Below are 21,195 nucleotides of genomic sequence, written 5' to 3' on the forward strand. Positions count from 1 at the left end.
CTACAACAACAGTTACCATGACAAGATATATAAGACCAAGAACATAGTAAAATTGAAAAAAAAGTTAAGACAAAACGACAAAGAATTGGCAAGAATTTTAGGAAAAAACCACTAAATAAAGTCTATTATTACATATAAGATAGGTTTCTTTTTTTAAGTAAAAAAAAGACGAAAAAAAAACAAGAATTATAGATCATATTAGGTTATTTTTTTATATATAAAAATTATTGAGAATAAAGCAATATAATTGATAAGAAATGAATGAAAAATTATATGAAATTTCAGAAAATGTAGTAGAGAATTCAAAGATTCCATTGTTTTTAGGGGTTAATATTGAATTATCACAACTAAGACCAATTGCATTTCGTATATTTACAAAAAGATATAATTTGACTCTAAAATCAGATGCACTTAAGGAACTTGCAATATTCATAGGGAGGAAATTTGGTCAAGATTGGCATACTGAAAGCGAATCAGTTTTGGATGAGATTGCTCAATTATGGAAAAAATCTCAAGGTTTGTCAGCTATTTATGGATGATTTATATTAAAAAGGAAAAGAAAGCAATTTTCTAGTATCAAAAGACCTCCTTATTCCAATTCTTAAAAAATGGAACCAACTGAATTATTTGAAATTAAAGGTTCAAGAACAAATACCGGTTTTGCTAGAAAACGAAACTCTTTTAAATAATTCTCAATTAGGAGCAAAATTAGAAGAAAAAATTGATATAAAACAATATTATATATATATAGATGCTTTTAACCAGCCTAAATATATTTTTGATATAACTCACAAGTCGTTTGAACGGTAATATTTTTTTTTGTAATGATAGAAATCTAGTCTTATATTAGTTCAAATGAACGACCTAAAATACTTGGGGATATTTCACATAAAATTTCAATTTATCGAGAAAGATTTTACCTTATAAAACAGCGATTACTTTCAAATCCTACTTTTCAAGAGCCAGGTTTTTATGGTTCAATATCTCATAAAGAATGGCATAAAGTCAATTATGTTTAAATCATTTATATCAAAAATCTAATTATAATAGATTACATCTATTAAAAATCTTTTAGGTAGAATTGGAAAGGAATTTATGTTGCTTGGGGTAATTTCATATGGTCCTGAAGGAAAACTTTGGTTAGAAGATATTGACGATCGAATCATGTTAGAAACAGATGATACAATTAATGGAGGAGGATGGATAGTTCCTGGATGTATTGTATTAGCAGATGGAATATATTTGGAAAACGGAACGTTTCAAGTATTTGTTCTTGGACATCCTCCATGTGAACCTAAATATTTATCGGAAAAATCTTTTGACCATATTGATTTTCTAGGGACAAATCAAAATAGATTAATGAAAAAACAATTGAAGGATGCAGAAACAAAATTTAGTCACGTACGGCTTGTATTTGCAGCTGATGTTATACTTGATGACATTTTAGTATTCATTACCTTCTAAATAATATTTCTTTCTTATTCATATTAGTCTATGAAAGCTCTTAAGAAAATGCTTTATATGTACGAAACACGAGATGATATTTTTCCTGAAGTTATTATTTTAATGGGAAATTTTATTTCTGTTCCATTTCATAATACAGGATTTTCGGCTAATTATAAAGGTATACACAACATATCAACTAAATACAATAAATTGATGCATAAGAGCATTATTTAACTCATTAGCACTTTTACTAGAGTCCTTTCCAAAACTTACGCGAAGATCAACTTTTATTTTTTTGCCTGGGCCTAATGACCCTTGGGCACAGGGGGGTGCACCTTTACTTCCACAAAGAGGAATTCCAAAAATATTCACTAATCGGATTAGAAAATCATGTAAACATGTATTTTTTGCTAGTAATCCATCAAGGTATACTTATTTAAAAATAAAGTTATTCTCTAATTTTTTAGATTATTATATTTTACACAAGACATTGTATTATATAGAGACAATACTATGGAAAGGTTAAGAAGACATTCCCTTTGTTTTAATGATATAAATGCACCATCTATTAATGAAAATAAATTAAATCAGACTAGTGAAAATTCGAATAATGATGCATCTACAAATAACATAATGCAAAATATTAATAAACAAAAAAAATGCACATCTAATCATTTATCGAATCTTCAACAGGCCCAAAATGTATTTTTGTGTTTTTGCTTTATTACTAAACTAACACATATTGTTAGCTTGTTCGAACTCTATTAGATCAATCTCATCTATCTCCATTTTCTTTATCTCTTAGACCGATAATATGGGATTTCGATCATACATTACGTCTTTATCCAATACCACATTTGGTATATTTTTAAAAATAATTTGACATAATCTAATATATAAAAGATGGTAATTGCTGATACATCATGTCTTGCTTTTAATACTTCTTATTGTGGGTGTCTTAGCATAAATCCTGGAAAATTAGTAAATAGTTATAAAGCATCATGGGCAGAATATAATCCAGCTGAAAATAAAGTAGTTATTTTTGAAGAATTAATATAAATGCATTATGCTAAAGAATAATATCCATGTATAAACATGCATGACTTAATTATCAGTATATCAAATGTTTTTACTAGTATTTATTGGTTTCTTCTTTGATAAGGATGAAAGCTATGTCCCCTTCCATTGCGAGAATAACCCGTTCTATGATTGCGTGAAGAAGAGGCTGACTTAGATGGTCCAGTAGGCGCATTAGGAGGGGGTGTTGGCCGTGAGGGTTGAATTGACGGTGTCACTGTTGTATTTGTAGTAGATGTTTTTATATCTGTTTTTTGAACGATATCTTTTTCTTGGATATCTTTTTTAGTATTTATATTACCATCGTCCGATACTTGATATATTTCTTGATTTGATGTTGGCACCGTTATTTGAGGCGTAGATTGTGAAGGAAGATTTGTATTATTAAAATTTACCATATTACTCATCATATTATTCATTTGATTCATCATCATAGGATTCATTGGACCCATATTCATGCCCATTGGAAATCCTGGTATCCCAGGCATCATGCCTCTACCCATACCACCTGGAATTTGCATGCCACGTCCCATATTTTGCATTGCTGCAATATATGCTTGCATTCTCTGATAATATTGCGCAACAATAGCAGGAGACATTCCACCATAAAATTGTTGCATACTTTGAAAATCCATTGGAAAGTTAAATCCAGAATTATCTTTACCGAAATAGTTTCTTTGATAATCATATCCATTCATATCCTTTTCTTTTGTCATATTCGTACGTTCTTTAAGGTTTCCCTTAGGAGTAGCACGCTTTACTTCAACCTAATACGTATTAGAATCCTTTATTTATATTATAAACTTTAAGTAACCTGTTTGTCATGAATTACAAGATAAGGCTGTGCCATAGCATTTTCTACAGCCGCCTCTGATTCAAATGTTACAAACCCGAATCCACGCGGTCTTCCTGTATCTTTATCTATCATTAATGTAGCATCAATTACCCTCCCAAAAGCACTAAAAAATTCCTTAAATTCCTCCTCTGTACAATCTTGTGAAACACCACCAACAAACATTTTAGCTGTTTTCTCTTGCTCTTCTCGAGGAATAGCACGTTTAGGATCAATCTTATATGCCATCAGCACATTCATAGATATTTATGAGATATTTATTTACAATTTTTCCATCAAGATAATGCTCTTTTACCATAACTGTATTTACACATTTAGGATCTTTAAATGTCAAAAAACCAAATCCTCTAGATCGAAATGTAGAACTATCTCTCATAACACTACATTCAGTAACTTCTCCAAACTGTTCAAAATATGCTCGAAGAGATTCTTTGAAAATAAGCAAAAATAAAATAAGAATAATCATATTCATACCATCAGTGGTTTCCCAATTCAAACCCCCGATAAACATTTTCCTATGAAATACACTATCAGTATTTTTCTAAATTAAATATAATCTTAATGCTTTTTTTAAATCTATTTTGAAATAAATATAACAAAATTGTTCTAGCGAAATAAGCCAGCTTATTTCATATAAATCTTGACTTTTAGTCCTATATTTCTAGCAATATATTCCTGTTTTTAAATACATATTAACATTTCTATAATATCTTAAAATAATTTAAAAAATATTCCAAATCTCTAATCATTATCTCATATATAACCAATATAATATAAAAGATTCATTTTTCTAACATACCCATCCTCTCTAATAGTTGACCCCGTAACTTCTGAAACCGTCTGCTCTACAGACTTAGATATATCTTCATTTTCTATACACAAAACTTCTTCTTCTTCCTTTAAATCAACCCTCTCCTCATCCCTCTTTGGAATATCTTCATTTTTAACTGAAAACGACCTTGAAATATCCTTTTCATCCTCAAATAATGATCCTGAACCTTCTTCTTCTATATTACATGATAAATCATCCGATTTCAATCCAACTTTCGATATTTCACTATCAAATTCTTTCTTAATCTCTTCAAGATCCTTATTTTTAGGTTTTTCCTCTATTTTACCATCTTTTTTCAGCTTTGACAGACTTACTTCTGCTTCATCATCCCCACTAAAAACAATTAAACAACCATTTTTAACTCTTCAAAAGAGATTATTACTAAAGATCTCTAAAAAGATCATCTTCTTCATAGGATTCCATTGTCATATTTCTTTATCCTCTTTAAAGCCAGTTATTTTTTTCTACAAATATTTAATATTTTTTGACGTTAAGAACGCTGACCTAAGAAAAAGATTAAGCAGAAGCTTATAAGGGATAAAAATAGGACTAATAATATATACATTAAGTTTAAATAAGAACTATGTATTTTTCTTAAGAAATGATTGAAATAAGTATATTAACTTAAATAAAAGAAGAATTTTATTGAAATATAAATTTATTTTTTTAGAGAAAAAAGAGTAAGTTTTGACTTAAAAAGAGACAAGAATACGTTTAAATTGAAATACTGCTTAGAGGAAATATGGGGTTTGTTTTTTTAAGGGATGAAAAAGGCTCATCTAATGAAAATTTACGGTAATTTGTCAGTAATTAAGTTGATAAGAAAATTAATTATTATTCCTTGTTCAGGTCAGAAAAGAATGGTAAAAAACATTCAAATACTAAAGAAGAATCGTATCCACATATTGGTATTTCAAAAACTCAAAAGTAATTAATATTTTTAAATATTTTTTTTTTTAAAAATATTTAGATCTTTATTATCATCTAAATCTTTATATAATTTCCAATCAAAAGGTATTATGCCTCTAGCAAGCTTATATAAAGGGAATTCATCTAGTTTTTCTGATTATGTTTCCCAGACAGATGATGATTGGGGGATTAATATAGAAGATGAAAAAGAATTTTTACAATTATTCAAAACAAAGAATGAATTATCTCAATTATCTATATATGATAAGATATCTAATACATATGAAAAGCCATTTAATTTGAATGAAGAAAAAAAAGAATTAGAATCCAAGTTACCAAAGAATAAAGAAATAACAGGTAAAGAATGTTTAAATTTTCATAAAAAAGTAATATTGAACCTAGATATTCATAATTTTTTAAGCTTTAAAGGACAATATCCACCTTTAGAAAAGAAATGTGATATAGGAAATAAAAATACAGATTTTTATATAGTAAAAGTAGAAAGATTCAGTCAAATTCTTCAAGAGACTAGTATAGATCTAAATACGTTGAGAAAATATGCATGGAATGGAATACCGGATGAATTCCGTCCAATTGTATGGAAACTATTGATGGGATATCTTCCTTGCAATGCAAGCAGACGAGAAGCAACTCTGTCTCGTAAACGAAATGAATATCTAAAAAGTGTTTCACAAACATATGAAAAAGGAATAAAAGAGCTAGATCAAGCAATATGGCATCAAATACATATTGATGTTTTAAGAACAAATCCTACTATTAAATTATATCAATATGAAACTACGCAAAAAGTAATTGATTCTTTTTCTTTTAATAAATTTATAACACATTTTCCAGTGTCTTGAAAAAATATTATATGTTTGGGTTATTCGTCATCCAGCAAGTGGTTATGTACAAGGTATTAATGACCTAGTTACGCCTTTTTTTCAAGTGTTTTTGTCTGAATACATTGGTATGCGTTCCTTGAAAAAAATATCATTTTAATGAATTAGATGGTGATCCGGAAATATATGATCCCTCAGATTTGCCTAAGGATACCCTAGATATTATAGAAGCAGATACTTTTTGGTGTATTTCCAAATTGCTAGATAGTATTCAAGTAATTTACATTGTAATGGTAATTGCATTGCTTAATTGTTTAGGATAATTATGTTTTCGCTCAACCTGGAATACATAGACAAATTATAAATCTTAAAGAATTAATAACTAGAATTGATCATCAATTATCAAATCATTTAGAAAAAGAAGGCGTAGAGTATATACAGTTTAGCTTTCGATGGATGAATTGCATGCTTATGAGAGAAATGAGTGTTAAAAACACTATACGTATGTGGGATACATATATGGTACTATTTTCTCTTTTTTTAGATATTTTATTAACATTGATAAAGGCAGAAGGACAATCTGGATTCTCTGATTTCCATGTTTATGTATGCGCAGCATTTTTAGTAAAATGGTCTCCCCAGCTTTTAAAAATGGATTTTCAAGTATGTTCATGTATATATTAATTAATGCTTATTTCTTCTAGGAAATTATAATTTTTTTACAATCACTACCTACACAACACTGGACATATAAAGATATTGAAATATTGCTATCTGAAGCATTTTTATGGAAAAGCCTTTTTAGTGGTGCAAAAGCACATTTGCGATAAGTATTAATAAATACAAATATAATGATTTTTTATCGCATCAATTATACCCATTTCTTTTTTTTCTTAAATACCCCATTTCCATAAATATTATATAGCATAATGTACAAATTTATGTTGATATTTTTTCATAACACAATTCCTATTACGCTTCTTCTATGGCTCCTTTTTTGTTCATATAATACTTTCTTTTACTCTCTAAATAAGTTGGATGCCTTTGAGTAGTTGATAAAAGACCAATTCCACGGCATCGACGAATTGCTTTAGCAAGTTGTCGTTGATGTTTTGCACTACATCCCGTTTCATCTCTTGGTAGAATTCTCCCCATTTCTGTAATAAACTCCGATAAAACATTAAAACTCTAAACCTGTTAAATAATAAATGCACATATATAATAAATACTTTATATTGTTTAAGAGGACTGATACAGAGCCGTTTCCATGTATCTTCTTTAACATTATTAAGGGAATAGCGATATGCTAAATTCTTTTCAAATGAAAGATCATATGGAGAGTATAATTGAGAATCTTTAAATGGAGTGTAAAAAGTCTTCGGAATCTTTAATAATCCTGTTTTAGTAGGCACTTTAACTATTTAGCATAAACAAATTATAAAGCAGACATTCTCCAAGAAAAACATACCGTTTGGGTCATTTGAATCATGCAATTGTGTATCCAATGTTCTTTTTTCATTTGGTGCATTTTGTTCCAAAATTTTTGGATCTTTTAAATCTATAGAGATTAATACAAATTCAAGCATTTTAAAAATAAAAGACCTGAGAAAAAAGCATTACAATAAACAAATTTTCTTTTGGAACATAAAGGAGACATAAATACGCCGAACCACTTCCGTAATTTATTAGAATTTAAAAAACACACCATTATTATTTGAATCGCTGAATGTTACCGACGTAATAAAAAAAAGTCTAACAGATAAACATAGTATATTGCAGATACCTCTAAAATATAATATTACTAGAAATACTTGAAAACATAGTGAAAAAATGAATAAATCGATGAAAAGTACATAAATATGAAAAAAAAACAAGAAAACTAAGTGACAGGATGCCAATTTTGATTTTTATCATCATTTGTTGAATAAATTATAGGACCATAATCTCCTTCATATATGATTGCACCTGCCTTTCTAACTTTATTTACCCAAGTTACTTCTTCTGTTTCCAAAATTTGTTTTGCCGTCGGTCGATCCGAAGGTTTAGGAGCTAACATTTGTTTAACAATACGATCCAAACCTCCTTGACCAATATAGCGATGTTCAGATTGCTCTTGTGGTACTGATATGTCTTTTTGTACGATAGAATATATTTTAGAAGATAAACAAGGTGCATCTGAAAAGTCACCAGAACGAAGCTTTTGCCAAGATACTCCATTTTGTGGTAGGACAATATTAGCTGCTACTTCAAGAATAACTAGTCCCAATGAAAATATATCGGCTGGTTTATCATACTGTTGTGATGATAAAACTTCAGGTGCAATATATTCTCGATCACCCTCGCGCTCAGTCCCTTCTGGCTAAAAAAGCATGTCAAATTAAATAAAAAAAAGCAAAGACCAATTACCACTGGCCATTCAGATGCCATTCCAAAATCGCCAATTTTTAAAATTCCTTCAAATGATATAAATATATTAGCAGGTTTTAGGTCCAAATGAATATATCCACTATCATGGATATGTGAAAGACCCTAAACTAAATGTTAATACATATACGTAAAACGATGTAGAAAAACCAATAACAGCTCAGTCATTACTTTCCAAACACGAAATTCATCAAGTTTTGCTAATCTTCCATATTCTTGTAAGAATATATCTAAACTTCCATTATCACATAACTCCATTTGAATATATAAATATCGGGATTGTTCCCAAGAATCTAATAATTTTACAATATGCTCATGAGTTCCCAATTTTCTCAAAATATTTACTTCTTCAAGCCGTCGATGTCTAAAAATCATATTTAACAAAATTAGAAAAAGAATAAAAAAAGTCAGACCGTTCCTTTAGACCGGAATATGCAAACTTAGTTTTCTTTACAGCAAATTTAGAAGAACCATCTCGTTCTTGCACTTCATAAACCTGAGAAAACTCGCCCGAACCCACAAGTTCAACATTACGAAAACGAGATGTTAATAAACTAGGAGAAGGTGGATCCAATTTTTTTAAACTCATACAATTGGATGGAATCGTCAAACTTTGAGTATCTGACAATATACCATGCTCAGGAACCTTAGAAAGATGAAAAAAAGAAAGATCAGTTGGATCTAAACCAAAAATTAAACATAATTGTTAAAATAAAAAAGCTTACTCGAATCAATTTTCCAGCGCTTCCCAAAGCGTTCACTATCAAGAAATATACCCTTTGTTGGTGTTAATGGACAATCAAATTCTGAACTACTACTATTATATAAAAAACTCAAATCAATGCCTTCAAAGCTTTCTTCTTGTGATGAAAAAGACGTATCTGTAGGTCCTGCTACAGGTGTTACTGGAGTTTGTAAAACATCAAACGTAACAGATCGTTTACAGGGTGTTTCCGGTGGAAGAATTGATGTACCCGAATGAGGTCGATTTCGTTTCGATAAAAGTCCAGTTGACATAAATACTGTCTGAAGAGGTTTGACCAATCGATAGTCCTGAGGCGTACAAAACGTTTGCCGTGTAGAAATTGACATTCCTCCCTTTATTCCTGGTATTTCTTCTGCCATTTCTGTATGAGAAAGTGGATGAGGCTGTTTTCCGTTAGAAAAAAAAGCTGAATAAAATGCAGAAGATTGTTTATTCGATATAAAAGGGGATTCCTTAAGAATTGGCGCTATAAAATTCTCTACTGAAACATGTTTCCTTAATTTATTCGTCGGATTCGGTGTAGTCAATTCAAACCCTTTTGAATGATTCAATATAGAATTTGTAAGATGCTTTGGTGTAGTCACTGACGATACAAATCTTGCGTTCCGCTTTGCAATTGGCGATACAAATGTTGAATCAATTAAAACTCTTTCACTTCGTTTTAACGGTGATCGTCCGAATTGAAGATTTAATTCCGTTGATTCTGTTGCTAATGGTGTTTTAACTGAATGGGAAACAACTGTAGACCTTTCCACCTCTCCATCTGTTTCTATATGTTTTCGAGTACGTAGAAATGGGACTCTAAACGTCGATCCTAAGCGATTCGATGATCGCCCAAGACTTGGTCGTTTTCGTGTCTGTTCTGACGCATACATAACGCATATAATAAATAAAACTCAACTAGATGTGATAATTATCTGAAATATAAGCTATATATTTATGAATCTTCTTAATAAAGCTCTTCCAACACGTCAAACAATTAACAAAAGGAAAACCGATCCAGCGTTGAATACTACCGTATAAAAAATACGGTATTAAAAGAAAAAGCACGTCTATTCTGCATTAAACGCGCGTTTTTTTCACGCTTTTTATTCTACAAAATGTGTCTTTTAAGTTGGTATTCCCAAAAAATAAATTACTTACTGAAATTATTTTATATAATCGATTGTAATCGATAGTTAATCAAGATTAGGGATTTGAATATTGAATAGAAAAAATAGGAAAGAAACAATAATAAATAGAAATGAGTATTTAAAAAAGAACTAATATATATTAAAATAAAAGAATCTAGAAATTAAAGTGTTTACTTAGTATAACGCGCTTATACTTTATGAGGTTGCCATGGAAACTCTAGATTAAGAATAAGACTTTAAAATGATAAATTAAAAAAGGTTATATTGAAGATTTAATGAAAATATATGAAATACAGCTTTAAAATATGAAAACAAAAAGGAATTTAGTATAAATTTATCTTAATATTGTATGTTTATTTAATAGTGTTATAAATAGATAAATTTATAAAGATCAAATATGTGAAATTAGATAGATAGATCTATATATATAGTTAATTATAAAGATTTATTAATATTTGTAAACTTATTATTTCTTTTATCCATAGATGATTTCCTTGATACTATCTATCGATCAATCTGTTTTTAAAGAAAAAAAAACATATTTTTCTTTTATTTATAAACATAATTAAATCATTTATCACTTTTTTAATAAGGTTTTTAAATATCTTTCTGGTGAAAAAGTTCTTTAGAAATTTTTTGATCTGATCATATTATATTTACTTGTTAAGAAATCATAATAAAAGATTATTATCTTTTTTTGTTTTCGACTTGGTATTTATTTGCTCGAAAACTCAATGTCACGGAAGGAATGTGTTTCTTATTCGAAAAAATGTCTAGAAATCAGTGGTCAGCCTATGATTCTTGTTATGATGGGTTTTTTTGCCGTTACTTTAACATCCATTATTTTGACAATTCTTTGGGTAATAAACAAAAACATGATTTTCCCGATATTTATAAGAATAATATTAAAGGATTTGATAGTTTACGCAAAAAAAAACATCACATTCACAATGAATCAAAAAGAGGACGGGTGGCTGAATTGGATATTGGAGATTTGCAACGTTTTAATAGCATTTCAACATCATAAATCGATAAGAATCGCAATGTTTCTAATAAATCGGAAGATAATGGATCCTGGACGAAATCCCAATTTAATATACGAATCATTTCATAAACCTTTGCAAACGATTCATGAGATTGATATGAACCATAAGATATAATATGTGAAGAAATAAAAGAAATATCTTTATCGAGACGAATAGCTCCCAACTAAAATAAAAATTAAAAAAAAAAAAAAACATTAATAAGCATGATTTACTTCATTCATTTTTATATTTAAAATTGCTTTTTCCAACCAGTTTGCTATAAGATTTGAGGACATTTTTACAAGATAATTCATATTTTCATGGGTTAATTGATGCTATTAATTCTCAAAATAAGATTAAAAAGCATATATTTAATTACTTTGAAATTAGTCATAATAAGATTCCAACCTTGGGAAAAATGCAGTTGAATTGGCTGTTTCTTTTCTAGATCATTAAAAATAGTATTATTGATTATATAAGTAGATTTATTAAAATAATCAGTTAATATTTTTTTTAATCGGATTTTGATATAAACTAAAAACAGAGTATTTAAACCATCCTATTCATTGTCATTAAAAGATGTTCTTATAAATTTTTTATTTATTAGAAAAGACTTACTTTTAAAAGCTCATTAAGTCGATCTTGTAATAAAAGTAAAGCCTGAATCGGTTGAAATATAATTATTAAATCACTTTCAAATGGAAATTTCTTCTTTATTGCATCTTTGTTAATGCTTTCAGAAACAATTCTTTCAATATAATTCCGAGATATATCTAAATTATTAAGTAAAATAATAAATGAAATAAAATCATTATCAATCTTTAAATTTTTATAATTTTGATTTTTTGAGAATGCCTGATTATTCAATTTTCCCTGAAATACTATTATTCTCCTTTGAATAATTCCTGTATAATCCATTTCCATAATTCTTTTAACCCCAGTTAATACATCTTGTAGAAGAACAAGATTTCCCGTATTTAAAACCCTTTGAACTATTTTTTTCAAAATATACATAATGTCATCAACAAATGATGACATAAGAGGTTTTGACATAGTATCTTGCTCATCCAATTGAAACGCTTTTTCTACAGAATGACGCATGAAAAATAGTTCCATACGCTCATAAATAGAACAAAGCCTTGTATAACATGGCATCTTAAGTGTAGCCAAAATCATACTATCTGGCTTAATTGCGATTTCTTCTAGTTTATTTTGCTTTTGTTCCTACTCATGATACTCGATATTTATAAAAATATAAAAAATCTTACCATACACTTAACTGAAATAAATCTATGATATAAAGACCAATGATTAAGTATACTTGAAATTTCTTCTACCAAAAGATCAATATTTTTAATATCAATTGCTTTATTTTCCTGAGAAAGCAAAGATGAATTAGGTTCTTGAAATAAAGTAGAAGAAAAAGATTTAATTAAAAACTCAAATGAATACATTTGAATGAAAGATAACTATACCTTAGTTAATAAAAAAAGTAGAAATTTAAAAATTGCCTTTTTCTCCACTTGTCTTTCCTCCCAAAAACTATCTATTATTATACTACATTGCTCAATACATTTCTCGTGTATTTTTTCTATCACAAACAGTGTATCTTCACAATTATAATGTTTCTTAATTACTGGTAGATGGTGGTTCATAATATTTGCAACATATTCAAACATATCTTGCATAATTAACGCATAACTCATAGATATTTTTGTATCAATTGATTTTTCGTCTAAAATACCCATTGCTGACATCAATTTGTGCTTGTTCTGAATAACCATATTCGAAATAAACTCAGAATATACATTCAGACCCTCTTTGGATTTTCCAATTATAGGAAAAAGACGAAAAAAGCGTGTCATCGCTTTTTCGTCTTTAATTTCTGCTGCTTGATGAAATCCTTTCAAACAAATAGTATTTAATGCATCACATGCATCTTGCAATGCCACTTTAGGTTCCATCGGTATATTTTCTGTAGGTATTACTGTTGCTGCAAACTTTCCTTCTATTACTTGAGCTTCAATTCCACGAATTTCAGACACATATTTAGCTGCTACATCCCAATTGCACTGATCTATTGCATAGTAAAGATTCTGTATCCATTCTTTAAGCATTTTAACATCTTTAATATATTTAATAGACGATTCAAGCCGAATCTTATCTGCTTAATAAGTCTACTATAGAAACTCAAAAAAAAACCTGTTGTATCTTCTTTTCTCGTATATTTTTCGAAATTTCACGAATCCTTATTGCAACTTCACCTAATATCTCTAGAAAATCTTTTATATCTACATGAACTATTTCAAGGTCAAATCTATAAAGTCTCAGTTTTTAAAAATATTTGAGAAAAAACATACTTCAAAATATTCAACTGAGCAAATAATATATCTAAATCATTAGAACAAAGGCTCAAGTCATGCATACGCTGATCAATATTCGAACATTCCTCTGAAATATCCCTAAGGTATTCTTCCACCTCATCTACTGTTTCTATACAAGAAAGATTCATTTCTAGAGAAAACGAGGGGCAAATAAACAAGAAAACAAACAATATAGACAGTAACACAATAAAAAGATATTAAAACATACTACAAGCCATAAAATATAAACATATAATCTAGTACGTATACTTTGCTTCAAAACCGTATACAACCCAATTAATTCAATTATATAGACAATATATGGGTCAAATAGCCAATATTTATAATATTTGCAATATAATTAATACACACAATTTATTATCTATGAAATAATATATAATTCTGTACAAATATAAATATATATAGAATGGATAAGTTGAATATTAAAGCAAAAATAAATGAGTATGGGTATTCTCAATCTCAAGTTTATATAACCCTAGCCCTACAGGAAACTCCAGTAAAATCTAACGTATATTTCAATATCAAGAAGACATTATGTTTCGATTGGCTAACGTATATAGTTTTTTCAGGCATTGGATTTACATTACATTTTATTTGAGTTAAAAATTTTAATCCTTATAAATGAATTATCAATCCCTTACGGTTCCTAAAGAACATATCCCAGTTCATTTAAGAATGGAAATTACTCCACAAGATCATCGTCTTTCAGACAATACATCAGGATATTCAGAAACTCATTTTGAAGGGAAAAATGAACAAATGAATTTAGTATCAGCACATCTTGAAGAACAAGGGTTTATTCCTAAAAACCTTGTTCGGAATGAAACAATTTGGTTTTATCAGAATCTTGGAATTGATGATATGTATTTTCAAAATGAAAGTGTCAATACTATTGCAAATCATATTTTGGGTAGGTCGAAATTATATGTTTTAATTATTAGACTTACATAATTTTTATAGCACTTTATAGTGCAAAAATTATGGCGTATACTCGACATTCTAGAGAATTTGATATTCGTCTTGAACGAGAGGCAGATGATCATGCAGTTTATATTGATACAAGTGTTCCGGGTGAAACGAATTTCAAGGGTCCTTTATACGAAAAAAGGTATTTAGATTTGTATATGTGTTATTGAGTATTATTTGAATATTTCTGGATAGTATTTGAAAAAATATTTATAAAATTTTATTTCTTTTAAGTGCTAACTTTTATTATTTTAGAATTGAAGAACTTTATCTTAATAATAGCAATGCAACAAAAGCGTATCGCTTAGAGACGTTTCGTTCATCGAGTTTAATTAATCCGTCTACCAAACAGCAATTGTGTTCATATTTTGTTACAAAATGTAATTTTGTGAATCCTACACCAAGTAAAGAAGAAATGTCAGATTTGCGAATAGTCTCAGATAAGACATTTCTTGAAAAAGCAACGCAACGTACATTTAATATTTATCAAAGCGTCGTTAAATCAGTTTTAAATAGAACAGGCCCTGTAATTGAGGTATTTGATAGATTTTATTTTAAGACCTGATATATTTTTCTAAACATTATGAATAGATGTATGAAATTAGTGGGACACGTGAGCGCCGTATTGTTATTGGGTATAAACAAGGAAGTGCAAGATCTTATTTTTCTGCTCTTTCAAATTTATATCATTATTATGGTTTATTATAAACATTTTTTTACTAAATAACAAAAATTTTAATATATTTGATAGGACTTACATCAACTCGAAAATATGTTGAACAATTTTCAAATGGTAAGATTAACAAGCATTATATTTGCGTACATATTTATATTCTAATGATATTTTAATGTAGGAGTTACAGTTATTTGTATTTATTTAGTCCCAGTGTTAGAAAAACTGACGCAATATCCTCCTATTGAACATAGTATTCACCAGATTGTGAAAGAGGCATCATTACTTTATTGTATCCCGGAAAATAGATTTCAGGCTTATTTTGCTTCAGGAAGGTTATCTTTGCAAGAAGCAATTTATGCACATTGCGTTTTTGTTTTCATTGGACATTTCCTTAATCGACTTGGTACAGAATATTCATCACTAAGTTCTATTTTGGATTTGACCAACCCTATTCATTCAGAAGTATTGGCAAAGTTAAAACGTCGACTTCGACAAGAAACATTCACTAGGGATTATATCTTTGAAATTATTCAGGCATATCCAGAATTAATTAAACTTTTTTACGTCTCTTTTGCTACTGTGCATTATATTTCATCTCATAAAACAGTTGAAGAACTTAGGCCTAGTTTATCATATCAACGAATTCAAGTTAGCAGAATTCTAAGTGAAAAAGAAATTCTTGATGAAGTTAGACGGCAAACAAGTAGTAGTCATGAATATATGGTAATGGAAGCATTCCATCTTTTTAACTCACATGTTTTAAAAACAAATTTTTATCAAGTAACAAAAGTTGCCATCAGTTTTCGATTAAATCCCGATTTCCTTCCAGAGATTGAATATCCACAGAAATTGTTTGGGATGTTTTTGGTTATTGGGTCTGAATTTAGGGGATTTCATTTACGTTTTAAAGATGTAGCAAGAGGTGGTATTCGAATTGTTAAAAGTAGGAACAAAGAAACATATTCTATTAATGCTCGGAGTCTTTTTGATGAAAACTATAATCTTGCAAATACACAACAGAGAAAAAACAAAGATATTCCTGAGGGCGGAGCAAAAGGTGTAATTCTTCTTGATATGGAACATCAAGATAAAGCTGTTGTTGGCTTTCAAAAGTATATTGACTCAATTATTGATTTACTTTTAGAAGGGAAAACGCCAGGAATTAAGGATAAACTTGTTGATCTTTATTCCCATAAAGAAATTTTATTTTGTGGTCCAGACGAAAATACTGCAAATTTGGTTGATTGGGCTACAGAACATGCTCGAATGAGAGGTGCGCCATGGTGGAAATCTTTTTTTACAGGAAAAACAGCACGTCTTGGTGGAATTCCACATGATGTTTATGGTATGACGTCTTTATCCATTCGACAATATGTTTTGGGAATATATGGAAAATTGGGCTTGAATGAAGAAACAGTTACGAAAATTCAAACGGGAGGACCCGATGGTGATCTTGGATCAAACGAAATTCTTCTTTCTAAAGAAAAATATGTTTGTATTATTGACGGAAGTGGTGTTATATACGATCCTGAAGGAATTTATCGTCCTGAACTAATTCGACTTGCAAAAGAGCGTAAAATGATTTCTTTTTTTGATAAATCAAAATTAAGTCCTTCTGGCTATATTGTTTTAATAGATGACGAAGATTTAATATTACCTTCGGGTGAAATTGTAAAAAATGGTACTCAATTTAGAGATACTGCACATCTTAGATTTCATGCCGATCTTTTAGTTCCATGTGGTGGTCGGCCAGAGGCAATTAATCTTAGTAATGTTTCTCAAATGATTCATAATGGGAAATGTACTATACCTTATATTGTAGAGGGAGCTAATCTTTTTATTACACAAGATGCTAAGGTTAAATTGGAAGAAGCAGGATGCATTTTATATAAAGATGCGTCTGCAAATAAGGGTGGAGTAACATCAAGTTCTTTAGAAGTATTTGCATCTTTAGCATTTTCAGATGACGATTTTATTCAAAATATGTGTATTAGGGAGGGAAAAGTCCCTCAATTTTATGAAGATTATGTAAAACAAGTGCAAGAAATTATTCAAAATAATGCGCAGCTCGAATTTGAAGCTATATGGAGAGAGAATAAAAGAAGTGGTAAATTGCGCTCAATTTTATCAGATGATCTTAGTAGCGCCATTACAAGTCTTGATGAAGAGATTCAACAATCAGATCTATGGAATAATGTTCCATTACGCAAAGTAGTTTTAAAAGAAGCGTTGCCTCCTGTCCTTTTAGAAAAACAAGGATTAGATACCATTTTGGAGCATGTCCCTGAACCTTATATTAAAGCAACTTTTGGATCTTTTCTCGCATCGAGATTTATCTATGAATATGGTGCCGATTCGAGTAAATTTTCTTTTTTTCAATTCATGAATAATTATCTTCAAAAAGTAAATACATGACAATTATTTGTTTTATTATCTTTATTTTATCTTTTATTTATTTCAAATTAAATTTTATTGGCTACTCTAAAAACAGTTTAAAGTTCATATACACATTTTAATTTCCTGATTAACTGACATATTTAGTGTTAAAAAAGGTTATTTTTTCTTTTGTTCATAAAGCACGAACATCTTAGGATATTGATTAGTGATAGAGGATGATAAGAATATGGTCTTATTTTCCTTTGATAATTGCGTCTGCAAATAAGATTCTTTAGGGTTGTATTCAGGAGTTAGGGCATTTGATATACGGATTTTTGACGTCAAGATATTTTAACTATTAATAAAAATACAATAAAAATAGGTAAATATGCATAATTAAAAAAGGATTACTATTTTGGAGGGTTTTGGTTTGACATGGCTCTTGAAATCCTACATATTGGTAAATTTTATTTTTTTTAATAAATTTAGTTTTTCTAACTTTTATTTTTATAGATCCTTATTTAAAGCCATATGAAAGCATTTTACGCCGAAGATATGATATATCTCAGAAGTTTCTTAGACATTTTGAAGAATCTGAAGGGTTAGACATGTTTACAAGAAGTTATGAACGAATGGGATTAAATGTACAACCTAATGGGGATATTATATACCGTGAATGGGCTCCAAATGCAATTTTTGCGAGTCTTGTTGGAGATTTCAGTGAGTGTTTTTATGCGCAATATTTCAGCTGATGTGCAGATTCGTGGGATACGCAACTACATCCTATGTCGAAGAATTCATACGGTGTTTTTGAAATAATTGTACCAGCAGTAGATGGAAAGGCTGCAATTCTTCACGGATCTCGTGTAAAAATATTTATGATAACAACAAAAGGTGAAAGAATATATAGAATTCCTGCTTGGATTAGACGGGCAACACAAGATCTTTCAGTAAGTTCAATTTATGATGGGATTTTTTGGAACCCATCTCCTTATATATTTCGTAATAGTCGGCCACCTCCTCCGAATGCACTGCGGATTTATGAAGTTCATAGTAGGTTTCAAGTTGTCACAATGATGTAGCGATCATGCAACTGTAAATTATATTGTAATTTGAATGCTTTCTAATGTCATAGGAAAAATTCTTATGACAATGGAATGATATTTTAAGTATTTGAATACTTTAATCTATTTTTAATAATTTTTAATATTAATAATTTTTCAAATAAAACCATTTATGTTTTAAATGGTAATATTTAAACACTCTGGATGAATTTTTGTCATGTGCTTAGTCATTCTATCATTTTTATGTTATTTGAAAACGCTACTTACATTGTTTAGTGATTGTGTTTCTATTACTTTTTTGCTAACTCTGTTTAGTTGGTATTAGCACAAACGAAAGTCGTATAGGAACATATTCTGAATTCATACAAAATGTTTTACCACGTATTCGTTACCTTGGTTATAATACACTGCAACTTATGGCTATCATGGAACATCCATATTATGCTTCTTTTGGCTATCAAGTTACTAATTTTTTCAGTGTTTCAAGTCGTTATGGTATAATAATTATATTTTATAAGATAAAAATTTTTGTTTTTCATACTTTCTAGGAACTCCAGAAGAGTTAAAAGAATTAATTGATGCGGCCCATGGTATGGGTATTACAGTTTTGCTTGACATTGTTCATTCACATGCTTGTAAAAATGTTGAAGATGGAATTAATATGTTCGATGGGACTGATCATTTGTATTTTCATGGGGGTAAAAAAGGCATTCATGAGTTATGGGATAGTAGACTTTTTAATTATGGAAACTATGAGGTGTTACGTTTTCTGCTTTCAAATTTACGTTTTTATATGGAAGAGTTTTGTTTTGATGGATTTAGATTCGACGGTGTAACAAGCATAATGTATACCCATCATGGAATTGGTGTTAGCTTTTCTGGAAATTATGATGAATATTTTGGTCCTGATGCTGATGATGAAGGAATTGTATATTTAATTTTGGTAAACCTCTTTTTTTCTATATTAATAATCTGTTTTAATACTTGACTAAGGCAAACGAAATTCTTCATAGATTTTATCCATCATGTATTACAATTGCTGAAGATGTTTCCGGTATGCCCGGACTATGTATACCTATGTCTATGGGGGGCATTGGTTTTGATTATCGTTTAGCAATGGCTTTACCTGATATGTGAGGAAACTTATATTTAAAAGGATGTTGCTTATCAAGTAAGGTGGATCGATCTTTTAAAAAATAAAAAAGACGAAGATTGGGATATGGGCAATATATGTTATACACTAACAAACCGAAGATATATGGAAAAATCTATTTCATATGCAGAATCTCATGATCAATCACTTGTAGGCGATAAAACATTAGCATTTTGGTTGATGGACAAAGAAATGTAAATTTATTATATATATAAACAATTTTTCTAATTCATTAGGTATACTCATATGAGTCATCTTTGTGAAATGACACCTATTATTGAACGCGGGATTTCATTACATAAAGTATTTTTTTTTCTTTAGAATTTTATTAACATTTAAATTAGATGATAAGGTCAAATATATAGATGGTTTTGTTTGTATTTTTTAATTGTGTTGTAGATTGATTACGCATAGTTTGGGCGGTGAAGGATATTTATGTTTCGAAGGAAATGAGTTTGGTCATCCTGTAACCTATTTTTAAAAAATTTAAACTTACTAACTTTAATTAAGGAATGGCTAGATTTCCCTCGAGCGTAATGATTTTTTTTGATTATTTAATTCAATTAATTTTATACTAGAGGTAACAATAATAGTTTTCATTATGCAAGGAGACAAGTAAGAGGTTTATTTTGAGTGAATTGGTTCACATTATTAGTGGCATCTTGTCGATGATGATTTATTACGTTATAAATGTTTAAATGAGTTTGATAGAGCATTGCAGCATTTAGAGGAAAAATATCGATGGCTTAATTCACCTCAGGCATATATTTCTTTAAAAAATGAATGTATATACTATTTTTAATTTTTTTTTTTCACTAAATTCTTTTTAGATGATAAAGTTATTGTATACGAAAGAGCTGGTCTTTTATTTATATTCAATTTTCATCCATACAAAAGTTTTCCTGATTACCTGTATATTTGTTTTCTTTTTTTCCTCTTCTAATAAAAATAGCATAGGTGTAGATGTCGCTGGAACCTATCATATTATTTTATATACTGATACTAAAGAATTTGGTGGTGTAAAACATATTAATCAAACTGTTCACTATAAAACGAATGATTTTCCATGGAACAACAGGAAGAATTCTATAAAAGTATACTCTAATTTTAATTATTTTTTATTTATCTTATCAGTGTTATATTCCTACACGAACTGCTATTGTAATGGCATTAATATAAATCAATTAATATATATATAAAATCTTTTAGAACAATTATTTTAATTTATAAATAACTTTATTGATAGTATTTCTTTAACTTTGATTTATT

General features: G+C 29.1%; 8 protein-coding genes across 8 annotated transcripts; 4 read left to right on the forward strand and 4 right to left on the reverse strand.

The window, feature by feature from the left end:
- Window positions 1-257: 257 nt before the first annotated feature.
- PNEG_00958 (hypothetical protein) lies at window positions 258-2,505 on the forward strand (the record flags this gene model as incomplete). The annotated part of the gene is made up of 9 exons (XM_007874680.1): window positions 258-516; window positions 560-806; window positions 851-1,004; window positions 1,051-1,446; window positions 1,492-1,624; window positions 1,671-1,872; window positions 1,914-2,148; window positions 2,196-2,306; window positions 2,350-2,505. 9 exons carry the CDS (start codon window positions 258-260, stop codon window positions 2,503-2,505), a joined length of 1,893 nt encoding a protein of 630 aa, XP_007872871.1.
- An 80-nt stretch (window positions 2,506-2,585) lies between these two features.
- On the reverse strand, window positions 2,586-4,692 carry PNEG_00959 (hypothetical protein; the record flags this gene model as incomplete). Its single annotated transcript, XM_007874681.1, has 6 exons — window positions 4,591-4,692; window positions 4,176-4,541; window positions 3,851-3,891; window positions 3,642-3,805; window positions 3,338-3,592; window positions 2,586-3,290 (listed from the first exon to the last, which is right to left on the reverse strand). The coding sequence occupies exons 1-6, from the start codon at window positions 4,635-4,637 to the stop codon at window positions 2,586-2,588; spliced, it is 1,578 nt and encodes a 525-aa protein (XP_007872872.1). The 5' UTR covers window positions 4,638-4,692.
- Window positions 4,693-4,950: 258 nt separating this feature from the next.
- PNEG_00960 (hypothetical protein) lies at window positions 4,951-6,789 on the forward strand (the record flags this gene model as incomplete). The annotated part of the gene is made up of 9 exons (XM_007874682.1): window positions 4,951-5,003; window positions 5,058-5,135; window positions 5,179-5,474; window positions 5,520-5,926; window positions 5,973-6,087; window positions 6,128-6,234; window positions 6,278-6,481; window positions 6,527-6,622; window positions 6,664-6,789. 9 exons carry the CDS (start codon window positions 4,951-4,953, stop codon window positions 6,787-6,789), a joined length of 1,482 nt encoding a protein of 493 aa, XP_007872873.1.
- Window positions 6,790-6,931: 142 nt separating this feature from the next.
- PNEG_00961 (ribosomal protein S18) lies at window positions 6,932-7,545 on the reverse strand (the record flags this gene model as incomplete). Its single annotated transcript, XM_007874683.1, has 3 exons — window positions 6,932-7,147; window positions 7,189-7,376; window positions 7,428-7,545. 3 exons carry the CDS (start codon window positions 7,543-7,545, stop codon window positions 6,932-6,934), a joined length of 522 nt encoding a protein of 173 aa, XP_007872874.1.
- Window positions 7,546-7,838: 293 nt separating this feature from the next.
- Window positions 7,839-10,024, reverse strand: PNEG_00962 (hypothetical protein; the record flags this gene model as incomplete). Its single annotated transcript, XM_007874684.1, has 5 exons — window positions 7,839-8,318; window positions 8,366-8,488; window positions 8,534-8,747; window positions 8,797-9,064; window positions 9,109-10,024. The coding sequence occupies 5 exons, from the start codon at window positions 10,022-10,024 to the stop codon at window positions 7,839-7,841; spliced, it is 2,001 nt and encodes a 666-aa protein (XP_007872875.1).
- Window positions 10,025-11,227: 1,203 nt separating this feature from the next.
- PNEG_00963 (hypothetical protein) lies at window positions 11,228-13,819 on the reverse strand (the record flags this gene model as incomplete). Its single annotated transcript, XM_007874685.1, has 8 exons — window positions 11,228-11,491; window positions 11,541-11,642; window positions 11,687-11,866; window positions 11,926-12,531; window positions 12,576-12,776; window positions 12,819-13,466; window positions 13,510-13,624; window positions 13,668-13,819. The coding sequence occupies 8 exons, from the start codon at window positions 13,817-13,819 to the stop codon at window positions 11,228-11,230; spliced, it is 2,268 nt and encodes a 755-aa protein (XP_007872876.1).
- Window positions 13,820-14,252: 433 nt separating this feature from the next.
- On the forward strand, window positions 14,253-17,807 carry PNEG_00964 (hypothetical protein). The gene is made up of 6 exons (XM_007874686.1): window positions 14,253-14,601; window positions 14,652-14,799; window positions 14,913-15,192; window positions 15,249-15,354; window positions 15,409-15,450; window positions 15,512-17,807. The coding sequence occupies exons 1-6, from the start codon at window positions 14,313-14,315 to the stop codon at window positions 17,746-17,748; spliced, it is 3,102 nt and encodes a 1,033-aa protein (XP_007872877.1). The 5' UTR covers window positions 14,253-14,312; the 3' UTR covers window positions 17,749-17,807.
- A 337-nt stretch (window positions 17,808-18,144) lies between these two features.
- PNEG_00965 (hypothetical protein) lies at window positions 18,145-21,105 on the forward strand (the record flags this gene model as incomplete). Its single annotated transcript, XM_007874687.1, has 16 exons — window positions 18,145-18,169; window positions 18,223-18,429; window positions 18,469-18,762; window positions 19,089-19,268; window positions 19,322-19,716; window positions 19,767-19,906; window positions 19,950-20,120; window positions 20,163-20,229; window positions 20,271-20,278; window positions 20,326-20,392; window positions 20,437-20,459; window positions 20,505-20,541; window positions 20,582-20,711; window positions 20,757-20,838; window positions 20,879-21,020; window positions 21,061-21,105. 16 exons carry the CDS (start codon window positions 18,145-18,147, stop codon window positions 21,103-21,105), a joined length of 2,013 nt encoding a protein of 670 aa, XP_007872878.1.
- Between the last annotated feature and the right edge of the window lie 90 nt (window positions 21,106-21,195).

Source organism: Pneumocystis murina (assembly GCF_000349005.2).
Source record: "Pneumocystis murina B123 chromosome Unknown supercont1.3, whole genome shotgun sequence".
Taxonomy (NCBI): domain Eukaryota; kingdom Fungi; phylum Ascomycota; class Pneumocystomycetes; order Pneumocystales; family Pneumocystaceae; genus Pneumocystis; species Pneumocystis murina.

Bases quoted from the DNA above. Each gene is read 5' to 3' on its own strand.
- PNEG_00964 (XM_007874686.1), top strand. From the start codon at position 14,313: ATGAATTATCAATCCCTTACGGTTCCTAAAGAACATATCCCAGTTCAT. The intron at 14,602-14,651 runs GTAGGTCGAAAT...TAATTTTTATAG, and splicing joins TATTGCAAATCATATTTTGG to CACTTTATAGTGCAAAAATT. The intron at 15,451-15,511 runs GTAAGATTAACA...ATTTTAATGTAG, and splicing joins TGTTGAACAATTTTCAAATG to GAGTTACAGTTATTTGTATT.